Source organism: Carex rostrata, chromosome 6, assembly GCF_964058835.1.
Source record: "Carex rostrata chromosome 6, lpCarRost1.2, whole genome shotgun sequence".
Taxonomy (NCBI): Eukaryota; Viridiplantae; Streptophyta; class Magnoliopsida; order Poales; family Cyperaceae; genus Carex; species Carex rostrata.
This window is the reverse complement of record NC_135923.1, coordinates 7,680,531-7,695,626: the sequence shown is the minus strand read 5'-3', so window position 1 is coordinate 7,695,626 and position 15,096 is coordinate 7,680,531. Positions and strand designations below refer to the sequence as shown.

The window sequence follows — 15,096 nt, the reverse complement described above, 5'->3', positions numbered from 1 at the left end:
GCTTAGGAACCGTTGTCAACTAAGCATTATTATTCTCACAGGGTGCTGTCTTCTATTCTTGAGGAAGCTTATTCATTTTCTCGATGATATATTACATTCACCATTGTTTAATTATGAAAAAAAAAGATTATGTTACAAAGCTTATCCTCAAGTTACAACTATTTTATTTCGTTGCTCCCAAAATTTGAACATTTCGAGTTCAGCACTGACCGTTGTAACGTAGCAACATGCATCATTTTAGTTTTTATCGCCAAATTTCAAATTTCAAATTTCAAATTTGAACAAAAACACTTGGTCAAGAGTCTCTTCTTTTATCTTTGAACAGTTGTGAAGCGAACATCTTTCTATCCCAGTTTTGGATCCAAAAAAGAACCCGGCCCGTGCCGGCCCATTTAAAATGTGAAATTCTATAGATCACGGTATCTGATTTCGCGGGAAGAAGATCTACCGATCTACAATGGCGAAGAGGAAGAACAAGAGCAAGCCTTCCCCTCCCCCTACCTCCCTTTCCGATTTCCCATGGCCGCTTTCCTCCTCCCCGCCTCTCGCCACAGTTGCGACCATCTGCCTCTTCTCCCTCCTCGTGCGGGTCATTGTCTCTCTCGGCCCTTACTCCGGCCAGGGGACCCCACCCAACTTCGGCGACTACGAGGCCCAGCGCCATTGGATGGAGATCACTCTGCATCTCTCCCCTTCAGATTGGTACAGGAACTCGTCCGACAATGATCTTTTGTACTGGGGCCTTGACTATCCTCCTCTCTCGGCGTACCAGAGCCGCGTCCATGGATTGATTCTCAACGCCTCTCTACCTGAGTCCGTTGCTCTCCGCACCTCTCGTGGGTTTGAATCTCATGCTTCGTGAGTGTTCTAGATATTTCTTTGTTTTATTTTTTTTTACAGGAAAGGTGTTTGTTAGATTGTGAATGCCATTAGCAATGGCGTTCCAAAATTGACTGGAACTTTTAGGTTTGGACATCTGGTGACCCTACTTATAATAGAGTATTTGCTTTGCAATAGAAATTAAATATGCAAATAACAATGGATGTATGATTTTTTCTATTCTAAGTTTAACTCTTTGCTTTCCTTTTTTATTTGTTTCCATTGAGTAGGCTTGTCTCCAAGTGTCAGCCAGTTACTTGAAATTAAATGAAGTAGTCGATACAATTTTTTTAATGGAACTTTTGTTTCATGGTTCTCTGTTGTAGGAAATTGGTGATGAGATGGACGGTGCTGTTATCTGACCTGGCAGTATTCTTTCCAGCTGCTCTTTATTTTTTGTGGGCTTATTCTCGGTCAAATTCTGGTGAAATGAGATCACTTATGTGGCTTCTTTCAATGATTTTACTAAATCCATGCTTAGTTTTAATAGATCACGGCCATTTCCAGTACAACTGCATTAGTTTAGGTCTCACTCTTGGTGCAGTTGCAGCAATTTTTTCAAATAATGACATTGTTGGGTCAATTCTTTTCACTCTTGCAATAAACCACAAACAGGTTAGCATTATATTCTCCCTTCTTTCAATATGATTTCTTGTTAATATTAATACTTATCCTATATTGTTATAGAAACATTAGAAATGTACAAAATGACGTTAATAATTCATGATACTAAACCATGACTAGCCTTATCTTTTGTTATAGTGAACACTGGTACCAGCGACACTCAACTGGAAATATGCCAATAGAAGGAAATAAAAGAAAACAAAAATCGAAGCAGTGGGAATACTAGGATGTGGTCTTGTTAGGTTCTTTTCAATATCTTTTGTATTATAAACACCTTTGTGTTGCTTTTACAGATGAGTTTATATTATGCACCTGCATTCTTCGGCCATCTTCTGGGGAAATGCTTTAAGCGTAAATATTCAATTCTTCATGCTATGAAGTTAGGTTTTGTGGTCTTGGCAACATTTTCCCTTGTTTGGTGGCCTTATATTCATTCCCTGGAAACATTCCTTGAGGTAAGTTTCTTATGCAAATTTTTTGGTAGACAGTTCTAGAAGTTTATAATATCAATTTTGCCCATCCAAAGGGCAGGTAGTAAATATTCCTTAAAATAACCAAATCTTAAAGATGTTTGATGTCCTTGCACCGTTTTTTTATGAATTATCTTTATTGCTGATATATGTTAAGCAGGTTGTTTCTAGATTAGCCCCTTTTGAGAGAGGCATCTATGAGGATTATGTGGCTAATTTTTGGTGTAGCACCTCAGTTTTTATTAAATGGAAGAGGCTATTTACAGTGGAGCCCCTCAAGCTTATTAGTCTGTCTTTCACCGTGCTTGCATTTCTACCTTCTTTGGTTCAGCAAGTGAAATATCCAAGCAGTCTAGGGTTTCTATATGCCCTTATGAATAGTTCGTTTTCCTTTTATCTCTTCTCTTTCCAAGGTATATTCTGATTCCATTAGGTTATTCAGTTTATCTTGCTTTATTTTGGCGGTGTCAAGTTCATATATTTTGGGTTAGAAAAAAAAGCTTTCAGATCAATAATTGCAGGGTTTTTCTTTCCAGTAGAAGTCAGTTTTGTAGCTTTGGCAATGAGTCAATCCGTTTGGCATCATTTTTATTCAATAAGAGAACTGGGTGGGTCCGGCTCTAGCCTGATCTTACATTAGAAGAAACACCAACTCAGACCTAACACATTCCACATCTGATTGGTCTAAAATGAAAATTTTGCCTCGTTGAGAGTTTAGGCTTTTTAACAATAGAAAAGGTTACAAATAAATACTCAACTGGTCATGTCATGTCATGTCTGGTTGGTGATTTCTCAGTAAAAAATGAATGCAAGTCAGCTGAACTTCTAGTGAGTAAATAAATGCTAGTCTATTAGGTCCTTCCAGCCAGTCTAAACAGATTCAGGCCGGGTCAGGGTTGTGGCATGCTGGGTCAGCTCATTGAGTCAACCTTTGAGTTTAGATTTGATGTTTGTATCTTCTATGATTAATTCGGTCATTCTGACCTACAGTTAACTTTAGTTATAACTAACTATAGAAGTGCATTTTGGAAAAACCATAGATCGCAGTTACATGCAATTGCTCATTAGACAATAGTGTAAGCGTATAATTTTTTTGGTTCTGTTGGTTATGTTTATTTCCTGATATTGGTATGAATGTATTTACAGTTCATGAGAAATCAATTCTGCTTCCACTTTTACCGGCAAGCCTACTAGCATTAGAAGAGCCACAGCTTTACTGTTGGTTCATACACTATGCCCTTCTCTCCATGTACCCATTGATTTCCCGTGACAAGTTAATTATTCAGTACATTGCTAGTCTTGGTCTCTTCCTTCTTGTTTTCTACTCTCTGGACAGGGCCAGCATGAAGAGAAGTAAAATTTATTCTAAAAATTTAATTTGGCTTGTGCCTTTGTTAGGCTCAGTGGTTCTTCATGTGGTTTATTTGCTGATGAAACCTCCGGAGAAATATCCATATTTGTTTGAGGCCTTGATGATGCTTCTTTCCTTCTCTCAGTTTGTATTTTTCACCTTTTATTCCAATGTAAAGCAATGGAAATTGTCCTGGTTTAATAGCGGGAAAAAGGATGTGTAATCGGAATAACATTTTTTTTAATTTTTATTCCAGTTTTATTTGTCATCAGTGTGTGCGAAACCGCAAGGTCAAACTTTTAGAGGTACCTTTTTGCTAGAGAATATAGAGGCAATAGGATGACATTGATTTTAGTGCACTTTATATATACTAGTTAAGTGCTTGTGCGTTGCAACGGGGATTGAAATATTATTTTGATCACTTTCTTTGATTTTTTTGCGATCTGTTGGCCTTTAAACACTCAAGAGGACAGACTCAATGTAGATATGATATAAAAATATGAATTAAACAAAGGGTATAGCATTACATGCATGCTGTTACAAAGAAAACCCTATTATCATGCATTTTTTTTTATAAATACTAATGAGATGCTTATACTGAAATTTACAAAGAAAAACTCTATTATGCATGCTTATAAATACTAATGATATGCTTAATTAAATCTCTCTTCATTTTCTTAACCAAACCAGAACAAAGTCTAAGCCCAGTATTTTTTTCTTATTCTCGGCTTAGAAGCTGTCCAAACAAATACTATAAAAAATCCACTAAATTAAATTAAAGTCTCAAATCAAAGCACTCAAGACTCATTTCAGTTTTAATTTATTTATAACTACTTGCATAGACCCAACCATTTATATTCCCAATTTACCAATTTGATTTCAGTCGAATCCATACCAAGCCAATTATACAAACTTGTGCTTAAGCCCCTCTAACAAGAATTATTTACCACATATTTCAAATTGATAAAGATAAGGCCTTCTAAAATTTGAAAGTAATTCACAATTCAGTTTATGGAGTTTCTATCAGCAAATACCAAAATCAAAATGCTTTATAACAACAACATATATAACACTGGTACAAGGTCTTGTAAACCAGCACCACCCAATGGAAAAGTGATGTGGTCGAGAGTAGAAATCTATTAAAAAATGACCCTCCAACAACATACCATTTGTTTTTTAAGTAATTGTTGTTTCTGCCGGTATTAAGCTAGCTAGTGCCAGTACAAAGTTCCAGTTAGGTTCAGCCTTTCAACATATACATATCTGAAACACCATACTCAAATCTTATAAAGTTTCTTTGTAACAGTATTTGCTTGACCATGAAAGTCTTGTCACAAGCATTTGGGCTATCTAGCGCTGCTATGCATATCTGTGCAATCTCCTCTCTTGAAATCTTGCCCTGCAATTACAGATAATAAAATCTCAAGGTTTTATGGGTGGTGATCTCACAAATATACAATAACCATCCTGTAGAATCCTCTATCATATCCTTATACTTCAGAAAATGCTCAAAATCATTCCACCTCCATTATTTTATTTGTTTTTGTGTCCTCTATTGAATTGTGTGGCTGGATTTCTTATTTGGATTTATTATTTGGATTTTAGAATCGTAAACAACTAAATTGGAATCCAAAAGCTACAAACTAAGAATCAACAAAACAAAACCAGTAAAAATAAAAAGAAACCAGTAAAAAAAATGGAGAAATAAAAAAGAGAAACAAAGGGAAAATACTTTACTCCTGCGACAAATTTGCCCCAAATTACTAATTTCATAATTTTGAGAGGCTTATTGCACGTGTGCTCCGAAAACGACATCTTAGCTAGCAGATGTCGAGGCAAGCAACACGTCGTTGAGGGAGGGTAGCAAGTGGCCGTCTCTTTGAGGAACTCTTGCATCAGAGCCATCGTCGTTCCCCATGGCCGCAAAATGGAAACCTAGAGGCTCCGCCTGATGCGAAATGGAAACCCTAGAGGTGCCATCTTCTCTCTGCTCTCTCTCGCGCGGCATATTGAAAAAAAAGAGACGCGTATTTGCGTTGGGAAGAAGCGAAGACAGAGGAAACACGTTTTTCTATTTGTTTAAGTGAAGTAATTATCATGTAGTTTTTTATGTGGCGTGTACATTTCAAATTAAATTTAGACTTTTATACGTCTGACTACATGAAACATATGTATAAAATCATGATTTATTTTTAATGGCTGAGATTGAGATCTGTTTTGATGAGTGGCTGAGATCTATAGAATGAACGGCTCATATTTTCTCTTGACAGATAGAAGATTGGATCCCAAAAAAATTTGCATGATATAATAGTAGTCCTGATTTTTTAATTCAAACTTGTAGTGTTGTAGTCATTATAGGGGTGTCAATGGGTACGATACAGGTACGGTGAAATTATTTTCATACTCGTATCCACTACGAATTAAAATTTACTCATATCATACTCATGTCCGTTAAGAATTTGCCTTATTTTACTCTACCCATATCCGTTGAAATTAGCGGATAACGAAACGGTAGTGGACGAATAACGAATAATACAAATATAATAGTTTTATTATTTTTACAAATAAACCATCAAAATTTATGATGTCATATATATATATATATGCAATCACAACTACTAATATAAAATTAAAATATAAATATGCAATTAATTCTAAGTAATAGTTTTTTACTTTTTTATTAAGAAAAAAAATCACAAATATCTCTTCTAACAAATTCAATTCCTTAACTAAATAGTAAAATGTTTAGTATAATATTCTTCTTATGACATAATTCATTTTCTATAATTGTCCGTTACCCAACGGATACAAAATAACCTTTATCCATACCCGTACCCGTTTATCTAACGAAAAGAAAATCCTTATCCATACCCAATAAGTTAATGAAATTTTTTTTTTACTCATACCCGTCTTATCGAATACGATACGGGTAGGATAAACGGGTGTCATTGACACCCCTAACTCAGTGCGCTCAATATATATTTTATACAAGTGAATTCATCATTTGGACTGAGCCAACTATTGTTCTTAGTCCAATTGAACAGTTTAACCCATTTCACAAGGACAGTGGGGTAAGGCTACGGTGCTATGAGTTGCATAGAGGGCTACGGTGCTACAGCTTTATATTTGAGTTTTTAAAATCCTAACGGTCGATCCTAACCGTTAATATTGTTCTCCATATTAATTTGTGTTTGGAGACCAAATTTTACATTTTTTAAAATTTTTTTACTATTTTTTTAGATAGGTAGAAAATCAAATATCACCTATTTAAAAAAATAATAAAATTTTTTCAAAAAATTTAAAATTTGGTCTTCAAACACACATTAATATGGAGAACAAGATGAACGGTTCAGATTGACTGTTACGATTTTGAAAACTCAAATATTGAGCCGTAGTACCGTAATCCTCTATGCACCATATATAGCACCGTAGCCTTACCAGGACAGTGATATTTAACTTCCGTCTAGAAATTGCAGAACTGTGCATGCTAAGGGAAAATAAACAACTGAATGCTTCTACACAGAAGCTACACATGAAGAAATACAGAAGATCAGTCCCGGACAATTTCCATGCCAGCAGTGTGTCAGTTCCGTTGGTGCCTGATCTAGTTCGATTAGTTCATTACAGTAAAGCGAAATGGATCACTTTTTGGCAGAACTAATTATCTTTTGTTAACTGATTATTTGTCTGGGTTGTTATCTTCTCTATGGTGTGCGTACAGGATTGCCATCTAGAGATCAGAAGATTTAATTGAACTCCGTTATTGGTAGGGGTGCAAACGGATCGGATACGGATTGGATAGTGGTAAAATCATATCTGTATCCGCTTTTAATTTTTGGATACGGATACGGATCGAATATTAGACGGATACATACGGATACTGATTGAATATCGGATATTCGTAGATATATACATAGATATTTTCATAATTTATGATAATTGTATGGTATATATCTATTATTCGGATACAGATAATTAAAATTCAAAATCATATCCGTATCCGTATCTGTACGGATATTCGGATATCAGATATCCGAATCTAATTTTCAAATACGAATACGGTCGGATAATATCCAACCCGTTTGCACCCCTAGTTATAGTTAAAAACCAATAATCAATAATAGTGCACGCAATTAAAACGAAAGGAGAAATGAAATCACCAAACCACTATATCCCAAAATGCACATATAAGATCAATCACTACAAAAATAACAATCACCATCCCCTCTTCACCATCTGTTATGGTATGCAAGATAGCGTTTGTAACGAGGGGTAGAGTTGTAATTATTTGGAATTTTTACCAACTGTTCGAGTCTAACCAATCGATGGCATTGATGTCCCATCATTTACCATCGGTTAATTTTATCCAACAGTTGATACAGATATACACTACATTATCATTTGAGATAAACCAATCGGTAGTTTTGATGGGTCAGGGCACCTTTGCCAACGGTTGGTCCATATGAGCAGTTAGTGTTGGGTAGATCAACAACTGTTTATTGCATTGAACAAATGACATATGTTATCAGGGACAGTGTCGTAAATACTTTAGAACCTAGATCACATATACATTGTCCATAGATATAAACAAATAGGGTTTGGATCACGGGCAGGGCACGGGCGGGTCGGGCATATCCGGGAACGGGTACGAGTAGGCATGGGCATGGGCACGGCGGGTATACGGGTACCACGGGCCGGGCATCACGGGTTTTTTTTTTCAAAAACCCTGCCCTGCCCGTCTTATACCCGTGCCAGTTGTACCCACGGGGGGCCGGGCGGTCCGGGTAGGGGGACAGTCCTGTTCGGTCCGGTTTTTTTTTTTTTTCTGTTTTTTTACGGTGTTGTACGAATATTATTACGTGTTTATAATTCAACTTTTAAAATCTAAATAGTTCAATATCAAATAGTGTATATAAATAAATAAAATTTGTAACTTATATATAAAAATTATTCGTGCCAAAAATTTGTATATTTATTTGGCTAAGTACAAATCTATTTATTTATTTCTTTACACGTGTTTATAATTTATTATATCTCGAAATTTTTAGTTTACATTTTAAATTGATAATATATTTTCTAAACGTCCATTTTAAATTGATAATATATTTTTTAAACGTTCATTAATTTTTAATAGGTTAAATAAAATATAAATAAAAAATATATTAAAACAATAGATTAAAAAATAAAAGTTACCCTCCTCCTTTATTCCGGGCTTGGGACTGGCTATGTAAAATAACATAGGCGGAGTTCTAACTTTTTTTTGTTAGTAATTCTTTCCGATTTTTTATTTATATCCAAAATTAAAATAAAATTTCAAAACATATCCGTTTCTTCCGTTTTTTTTTCAAAAATACCCAATCTGGAAATTTTTTTCCGGAATTAACCCCTAAAACCGGAAATTTTTTTTCCGGACTCTCTATTCTGTTTCCAGAAATTTTTTTCTGGAATCAGGATTGGCCTACATAAGGACCCCCGGGGTCCTCTTCTTCCCCACCTGTTCCCTCCTCTCCTCTCCCATTTGTAAGGTAATTATTTATTTATTTTTTATTTATTTAATTATTTAATTTTAAATGGTTTAGAATAATGTCCAAATAATTTAGAAAAATACCAAATAGTGTAGAATAATTTAGAAAAATACCAAATAGTCCAGAATAATTTTAAAAATACCAAAATGATTTAGAATAATTTAGAAAATACCAAAATAGTTTAGAATAATTTGGAAAATACCAAAATGATGTACAATAATTTAGAAAATACCGAAATAATGCAGAATAGTTTAGAAAATACCAAATGGTCTAGAATAGTTTAGAAAATACCAAATGGTGTAGAATAATTTAGAAAATATCAAAATAGTCTACAATAATTTAGAAAATACCAAAATGATTTACAATAATTTAGAAAATACCGAAATGGTGTATAATAATGTAGAAAATACCAAAATGGTGTAGAATAATTTAGGAAATACCAAAATAGTGTAGAATAATTTAGAAAATACCAAAATGGTCTAGAATAGTTTAGAAAAATACCAAATGGTCTAGAATAATTTAGAAAATACCAAAATAGTCTACAATAATTTAGAAAACACCAAAATGGTATATAATAGTTTAGAAAATACCAAATGGTGTAGAAAATTACCTTATTAATGAAGAAAATTATTCGATTAATTTAGAATTTATTTTAGGAATCTCTTTTCTTTTCGGATCCCTTTCGGAGCTCTGACTGTCTGATCGATCGGATCTGCGATTCAGGTTTTTATATTTGTATTGTTTTAATTTTAATTTAAAATATAATTAATTAGTTCATTTTAAATGGTTTAGAATATTGTCTTATTAATTTAGAAAATACCAAAATAGTGTAGAATAATTTAGAAAATACCAAAATGGTGTAGAATAATTTAGAAAATTTTCAAATGGTGTAGAATAATTTAGAAAATAGCAAAATGTGTAGAATAATTTAGAAAATACCAAAATAGTCTACAATAATCTAGAAAATACCAAAATGGTGTAGAATAATTTAGAAAATACCAAAATGGTCCAGAAAATTGCCCTATTAATTTAGAAAATTAATAACAAAATGGTGTAGAATAATTTAGAAAATACTAAAATGGTCTACAATAATTTAGAAAATATCAAAATGTTCTAGAATAATATAGAAAAATTTAAGATGATTTTCAATATTGTTCGAATTTTGTAGTATGGCAGACGAAGTACTTAAGTATAAATTTAGCCGCTTGTTGTGGATAGCTCCCGGCAATCATAGGGTATCTGAGGTGTCTAAGGAGGTAAGCATTTACTTATTTCATTTTTCATAACTCTTTAAGTAATCAAATTATATTGTAATTGATTTTTTTCCTACTTTAGAGTAAGGATATTTTAACCGTGAGACACTACTGGCACAAATGCGAGTATGATGAGAAGTACGCACCATTTTTAATTAGAATGGGCTTATATCAGATCGCGACATTGCCCGATATCGCCCTCGATGCGGTCCTCATTCACGGACTTGTCGAGCGGTGGCGTCCGGAGACACATACTTTTCATCTTCCCTTCGGAGAGATGACAGGTATTAACTAATTCAAATATATATATTTTTTAATTTCTTACTGACAAGTCAAATAAATTACAGTTACGCTGAAGGATGTGAGTTGTCTGTGGGGTTTGCCTATTACGGGGAATCCGGTAACAAAAATTACAGACTTGGCGAGTTTTCAAGGCCGACTGTATGAGTTGCTAGTGAAGGATTTCATGATGCGGCAAGGCAATAAATTCAAAAATTTTAACCTTCTTACAAGCATCTACGGATCTACTTTATTATGCTAATTCTATTAAAGCAATTCAAATGTATGCAAATGGATATCTACTCATTCATTACAAATCTATTTACTAAAGGTGATTTGGATATACCTCTACCAAATGTCAATTTGGTAAATAGAGAGAAGTCAAATTCTCTTCTAGATCTCTTGGATACCTTCGTTTGTCAAAACGGCCTCCTAGTGTTCACCTTGAACTAAACAAGGATTAGAAATACCTTGCTAGAGATCTTAATCTAATATACTTGTTCTTCTAATAATTTCTCACTAGAGAAACCAATAATATGAGAGGAAAAGGGATGGCGGCTAGGAGGGAAATGAAGAGAAGGAAATAATTTTTCCGAAAATTTCTTGCATGCTTACATATTGACCTTCTCTACCTCTCCTTATATACAAATATACTAGGGTTTCCATTGTGTAACCTTCCTAGTATAATTCTCTTTATTAAAAGAGACAACCCTAGCCGCTGCTACAGTGCGCGCTACAGTAACTGCCTCAACTCATATTCATTTTGGGTTTTAATAAACTTATGTTATAATATTTTTTGCACATTATTAATTATGTGTCATGTATATTATACTATATAATATGTACCATATTATACCAAATAATATACATGCACACTTCTCATAAATTTATTTTCGTTCTAAGCAGTCATGATATTTATTTATCACATATATATTATTCCATGTCATATGAAACAATATACATCATATAAATAAAATATCCTTCTTGTTTCTCGTTCAGTTGGTGTGACCTATATGGAGGATCTATGTTATGTTGGCAATGACATAAAACATTTTATTACCATAAACTATAAGCGGTATTCTAGCTATACATTATAGTTACCCAAATAACATAGATGTAAAGTATCATTTTTTACAATACACGATCCTTTAAAGTAACGTTACAAATAACATTACTTGTGTCCATTTCTTGCCACATGATATTATGAATAATATATAAAGTCGGACCGTGTCATCTTTGTATTATATTCGTTTCTTGGTCTCTTAAGTAAATTATAAATATATAACTGCACTTCAGTTATATTGCATGCATTATAATTCTACTTTACCAAGGGGCCCATAAAATATCATCACTCATTATAAATGAGGGGCAATGATACTATTGACATATAACTTTCTCCCGCACAAGTTATATACAAGGAACTAATATTTTTATCACCACTTATGATAAGCAGCTTTTAATACTAATTACATTATATACTTCTCATGTGAAAAAGAAATACATCTCATATCTTAGAATTCCGAGACACAATGAAAATATTAATGACACTAACATAACCCATATAATATTTTCATTTGTTAGGTCTGTTTAATATATGAAACATTTCATATACTCATGTTATTAAACGATAAGCCTTTATCAATATTTATAGAACTACAATGTACTTTAATCAACATGACAAACTTATCATGGTATATTAGTGTTCCATGCTAATAACCAAGTTTGTGAACATTTTAGAGATTTATGTTTGTCATCATATAGAGTTCTATGGTTCAAGACCAAGAGCATCTTCTTGAACACTTTTATAGATAAACATAAATTTCATGGAACAAAATGCATGTAGTATCCAATTCATAAACATAACATGTAAAAGTGATAAACATAAGATAACTTTTAGAACACATATCTAACAGCTAGGTGTGAAAGATAATGAAGTTAAGGGGTTAATGAAAAAGAAGGGAAAGGATACGTGTGTAACATTATGCAAAATATATATATTGAAATTGATAAATGAAAATAATGTACAAACTGTCTGAATGTATTTTTAGTGAGTAAGTAATATTTAAAGAATAAATATCATTAGCTTAAACTGATTAATAATGATGTATAAGTTACTTGAATGTGATTTATTATCAAATTGGTAATTTAAAATTATGTTTGACTGATATAATAGTTAGTTGTTAATTGAAATGTCTAAAATATTTTGAAGGGAATATTTGAAAATTAGAAATTGAAATTGCATGAGATATAATATACATAGGATTGTTGCTTGTAATATATATATATATACATATATATATATATATAGGACTTGGCTACGGTGCTATGGGTAGCTAAGAGGCCTCCCGTGCTACGGCTCAATATTCGACTTTTCAAAATTCTAACGGTCGATCCGAACCGTTCATCTTGTTCTCGATATTAATATGTGCTTGGAGACCAAATTTTAAATTTTTTGGAAATTTTTTACTATTTTTTTAGATTTATTGAAAATCGCTGTTTTTCAGACAAATCTGGATCATAAAAAACAGCGATATTCAATAAATCTAAAAAAATAGTAAAAAAATTCCAAAAAATGTAAAATTTGGTCTCCAAACACATATTAATATGGAGAACAAGACGAACGGTTCGGATCGACCGTTAGGATTTCGAAAAGTCGAATATTGAGCCGTAGCACGGGAGGCCTCTTAGCTACCCATAGCATATTAGCCAAATCCTATATATATATATATATAGAGGAGGGTTCAAATGCCTCCATCATGCCTCCATCTCTCTCCATCATTTTCAAAGTTCAAACAGTCGATCCGAACCGCTCAACCTAACCTCCATACTAAAATATGTTTGGAGACCAAATTTTATATTTTTAGGAATTTTTTTACTATTTTTTTAGATAAGTACAAAAATACTGTTTTTAGATGGTTCAGATTTACTGATTTTGTACCTATCTAAAAAAATAGTAAAAAAATTCCTAAAAATATAAAATTTGGTCTCCAAAGATATTTTAGTATGGAGGTTAGGTTGAGCGGTTCGGATCGACTGTTTGAACTTTGAAAATGATGGAGAGAGATGGAGGCATGATGGAGGCACAAAAACATGGAGGCATTTGAACCCTCCTCATATATATATATATATATAGTGTGTGACTAATATGCATTCGGTAGCACTTCGACCAAAGTGCTAACGATTCATTTTCTGATTTTTAAAGTCCAAATGATCGATCCAAACCGTTAGATGTCATCTCCATATTAAAATGTGTTTGGAGACCAAATTTTACATTTTTTAGATTTTTTTTTACTATTTATTAAGTCACTTTGAAAATCGCTGATCCAACGGTAGCTTCTGATTTTTACTGTTTGGTAAGCCACCGTTGGATCAGCGATAGCTTCTGATCCAACGGTAGCTTCTGATTTTTACACGGGTTCACGGGCACTGGCTCACGGGTACGGGTAAACGGGTACTACGGTCCGGGTATGCCTAGGTATTTTACCGAAAAGTCGGGTCCAGCCCGTTTAATGCCCTTACCTGTGTACCCGTTTAGCCGTCCTATACCCAGGCTCGGGCACGGGCAGACTGGGCACAGGCTGCCCACCTCGGGTTTTGTTAATACACTAACAAATAGTGATGTCGTATATATAAAAAAAGGTTTCTATCCCACAGATGCCTCTCTATGTGTGTAAATTAAAATTGTTTCTTTCTTCTAAATGTTAGTTTTGTGTTCTAAAAGTTATCTTAGATTTGAAAGACAACCAGTCGAACATGAAAAATAATCAGTACAGGACTAAACACAATTAGAAAAAGATAAAAAATAACTAGTAGAAGACGAAAGTCAAATAAAATAAGATGAAATATAACCAGTAATAGATGAAGTACAACCAATAAAACATGAAAACAATTAGCAGAATATGAAAAACGACCCGTACAAGATGAAAGACAATTAGAAGAAAATGAAATACAACCAGTAATAAATGAAATACAATAAATTAAAAATAACAAGTACAAGACGAAAGACAACTATAAGAAGATAATTATACAAGATGAAAGACAACTAGAAGAACATGAAAGACAATTATACAAGATGAAATATAACTAGAAGAAGATGAAAATCAACAAGTAGAAAACGTAAAATAATCAGAAAAATATGAAATACAACAAATAGTAGAACATGAAAGATAACTAGTATAAGATGAAGACAACTAGAATAAGATAAAAAACTAGTATAAGATGAAAAACAATTAGAAGAAGATGAAAGAGCACTAGAAGAAGATGAAATACACCTAGAAAAAAAAATTAAAAATAACTAGTAGAAGGTGAAAGACAACTATTAGAAGAAAAATGAAAAATAACTAGAAGAAAAATGAAAAATAAAAACTATTAGAAGACGAAATGCAATGAGAAGATGATGAAATACAACTAGAAGAAAATGAAAAAAATAACTATTAGAAGACGAAATGCAATGAGAAGATGATGAAATACAACTAGAAAAAGATAAAAATACAATCAACTTGTAGAACATGAAAGACAACCAGAGAGAAACAAAATACAACTAGAAAAACATAAAATACAACCGGTAGTAGATGAAATACAAAAAGTATAATATGAAAAACAATGAGTACAAGATAAAAGGAGTAAAACTAGGGTGCTCTTAAGCTCACCAAAGTTTTGGTGAGCTTAACTCTAAAACTCATCAAATCGATTTCAAATGACGAATCCGAACCGTT

The 15,096-nt window shown here is 33.1% G+C and overlaps 1 protein-coding gene across 1 annotated transcript; it reads left to right on the top strand.

Moving 5' to 3' along the window:
- Nucleotides 1-393: 393 nt before the first annotated feature.
- Nucleotides 394-3,678, top strand: LOC144555556 (ALG6, ALG8 glycosyltransferase family). Its single transcript, XM_078303939.1, has 5 exons — nucleotides 394-858; nucleotides 1,206-1,494; nucleotides 1,797-1,958; nucleotides 2,134-2,386; nucleotides 3,120-3,678. Exons 1-5 carry the CDS (start codon nucleotides 458-460, stop codon nucleotides 3,545-3,547), a joined length of 1,533 nt encoding a protein of 510 aa, XP_078160065.1. The 5' UTR covers nucleotides 394-457; the 3' UTR covers nucleotides 3,548-3,678.
- Nucleotides 3,679-15,096: the final 11,418 nt, after the last annotated feature.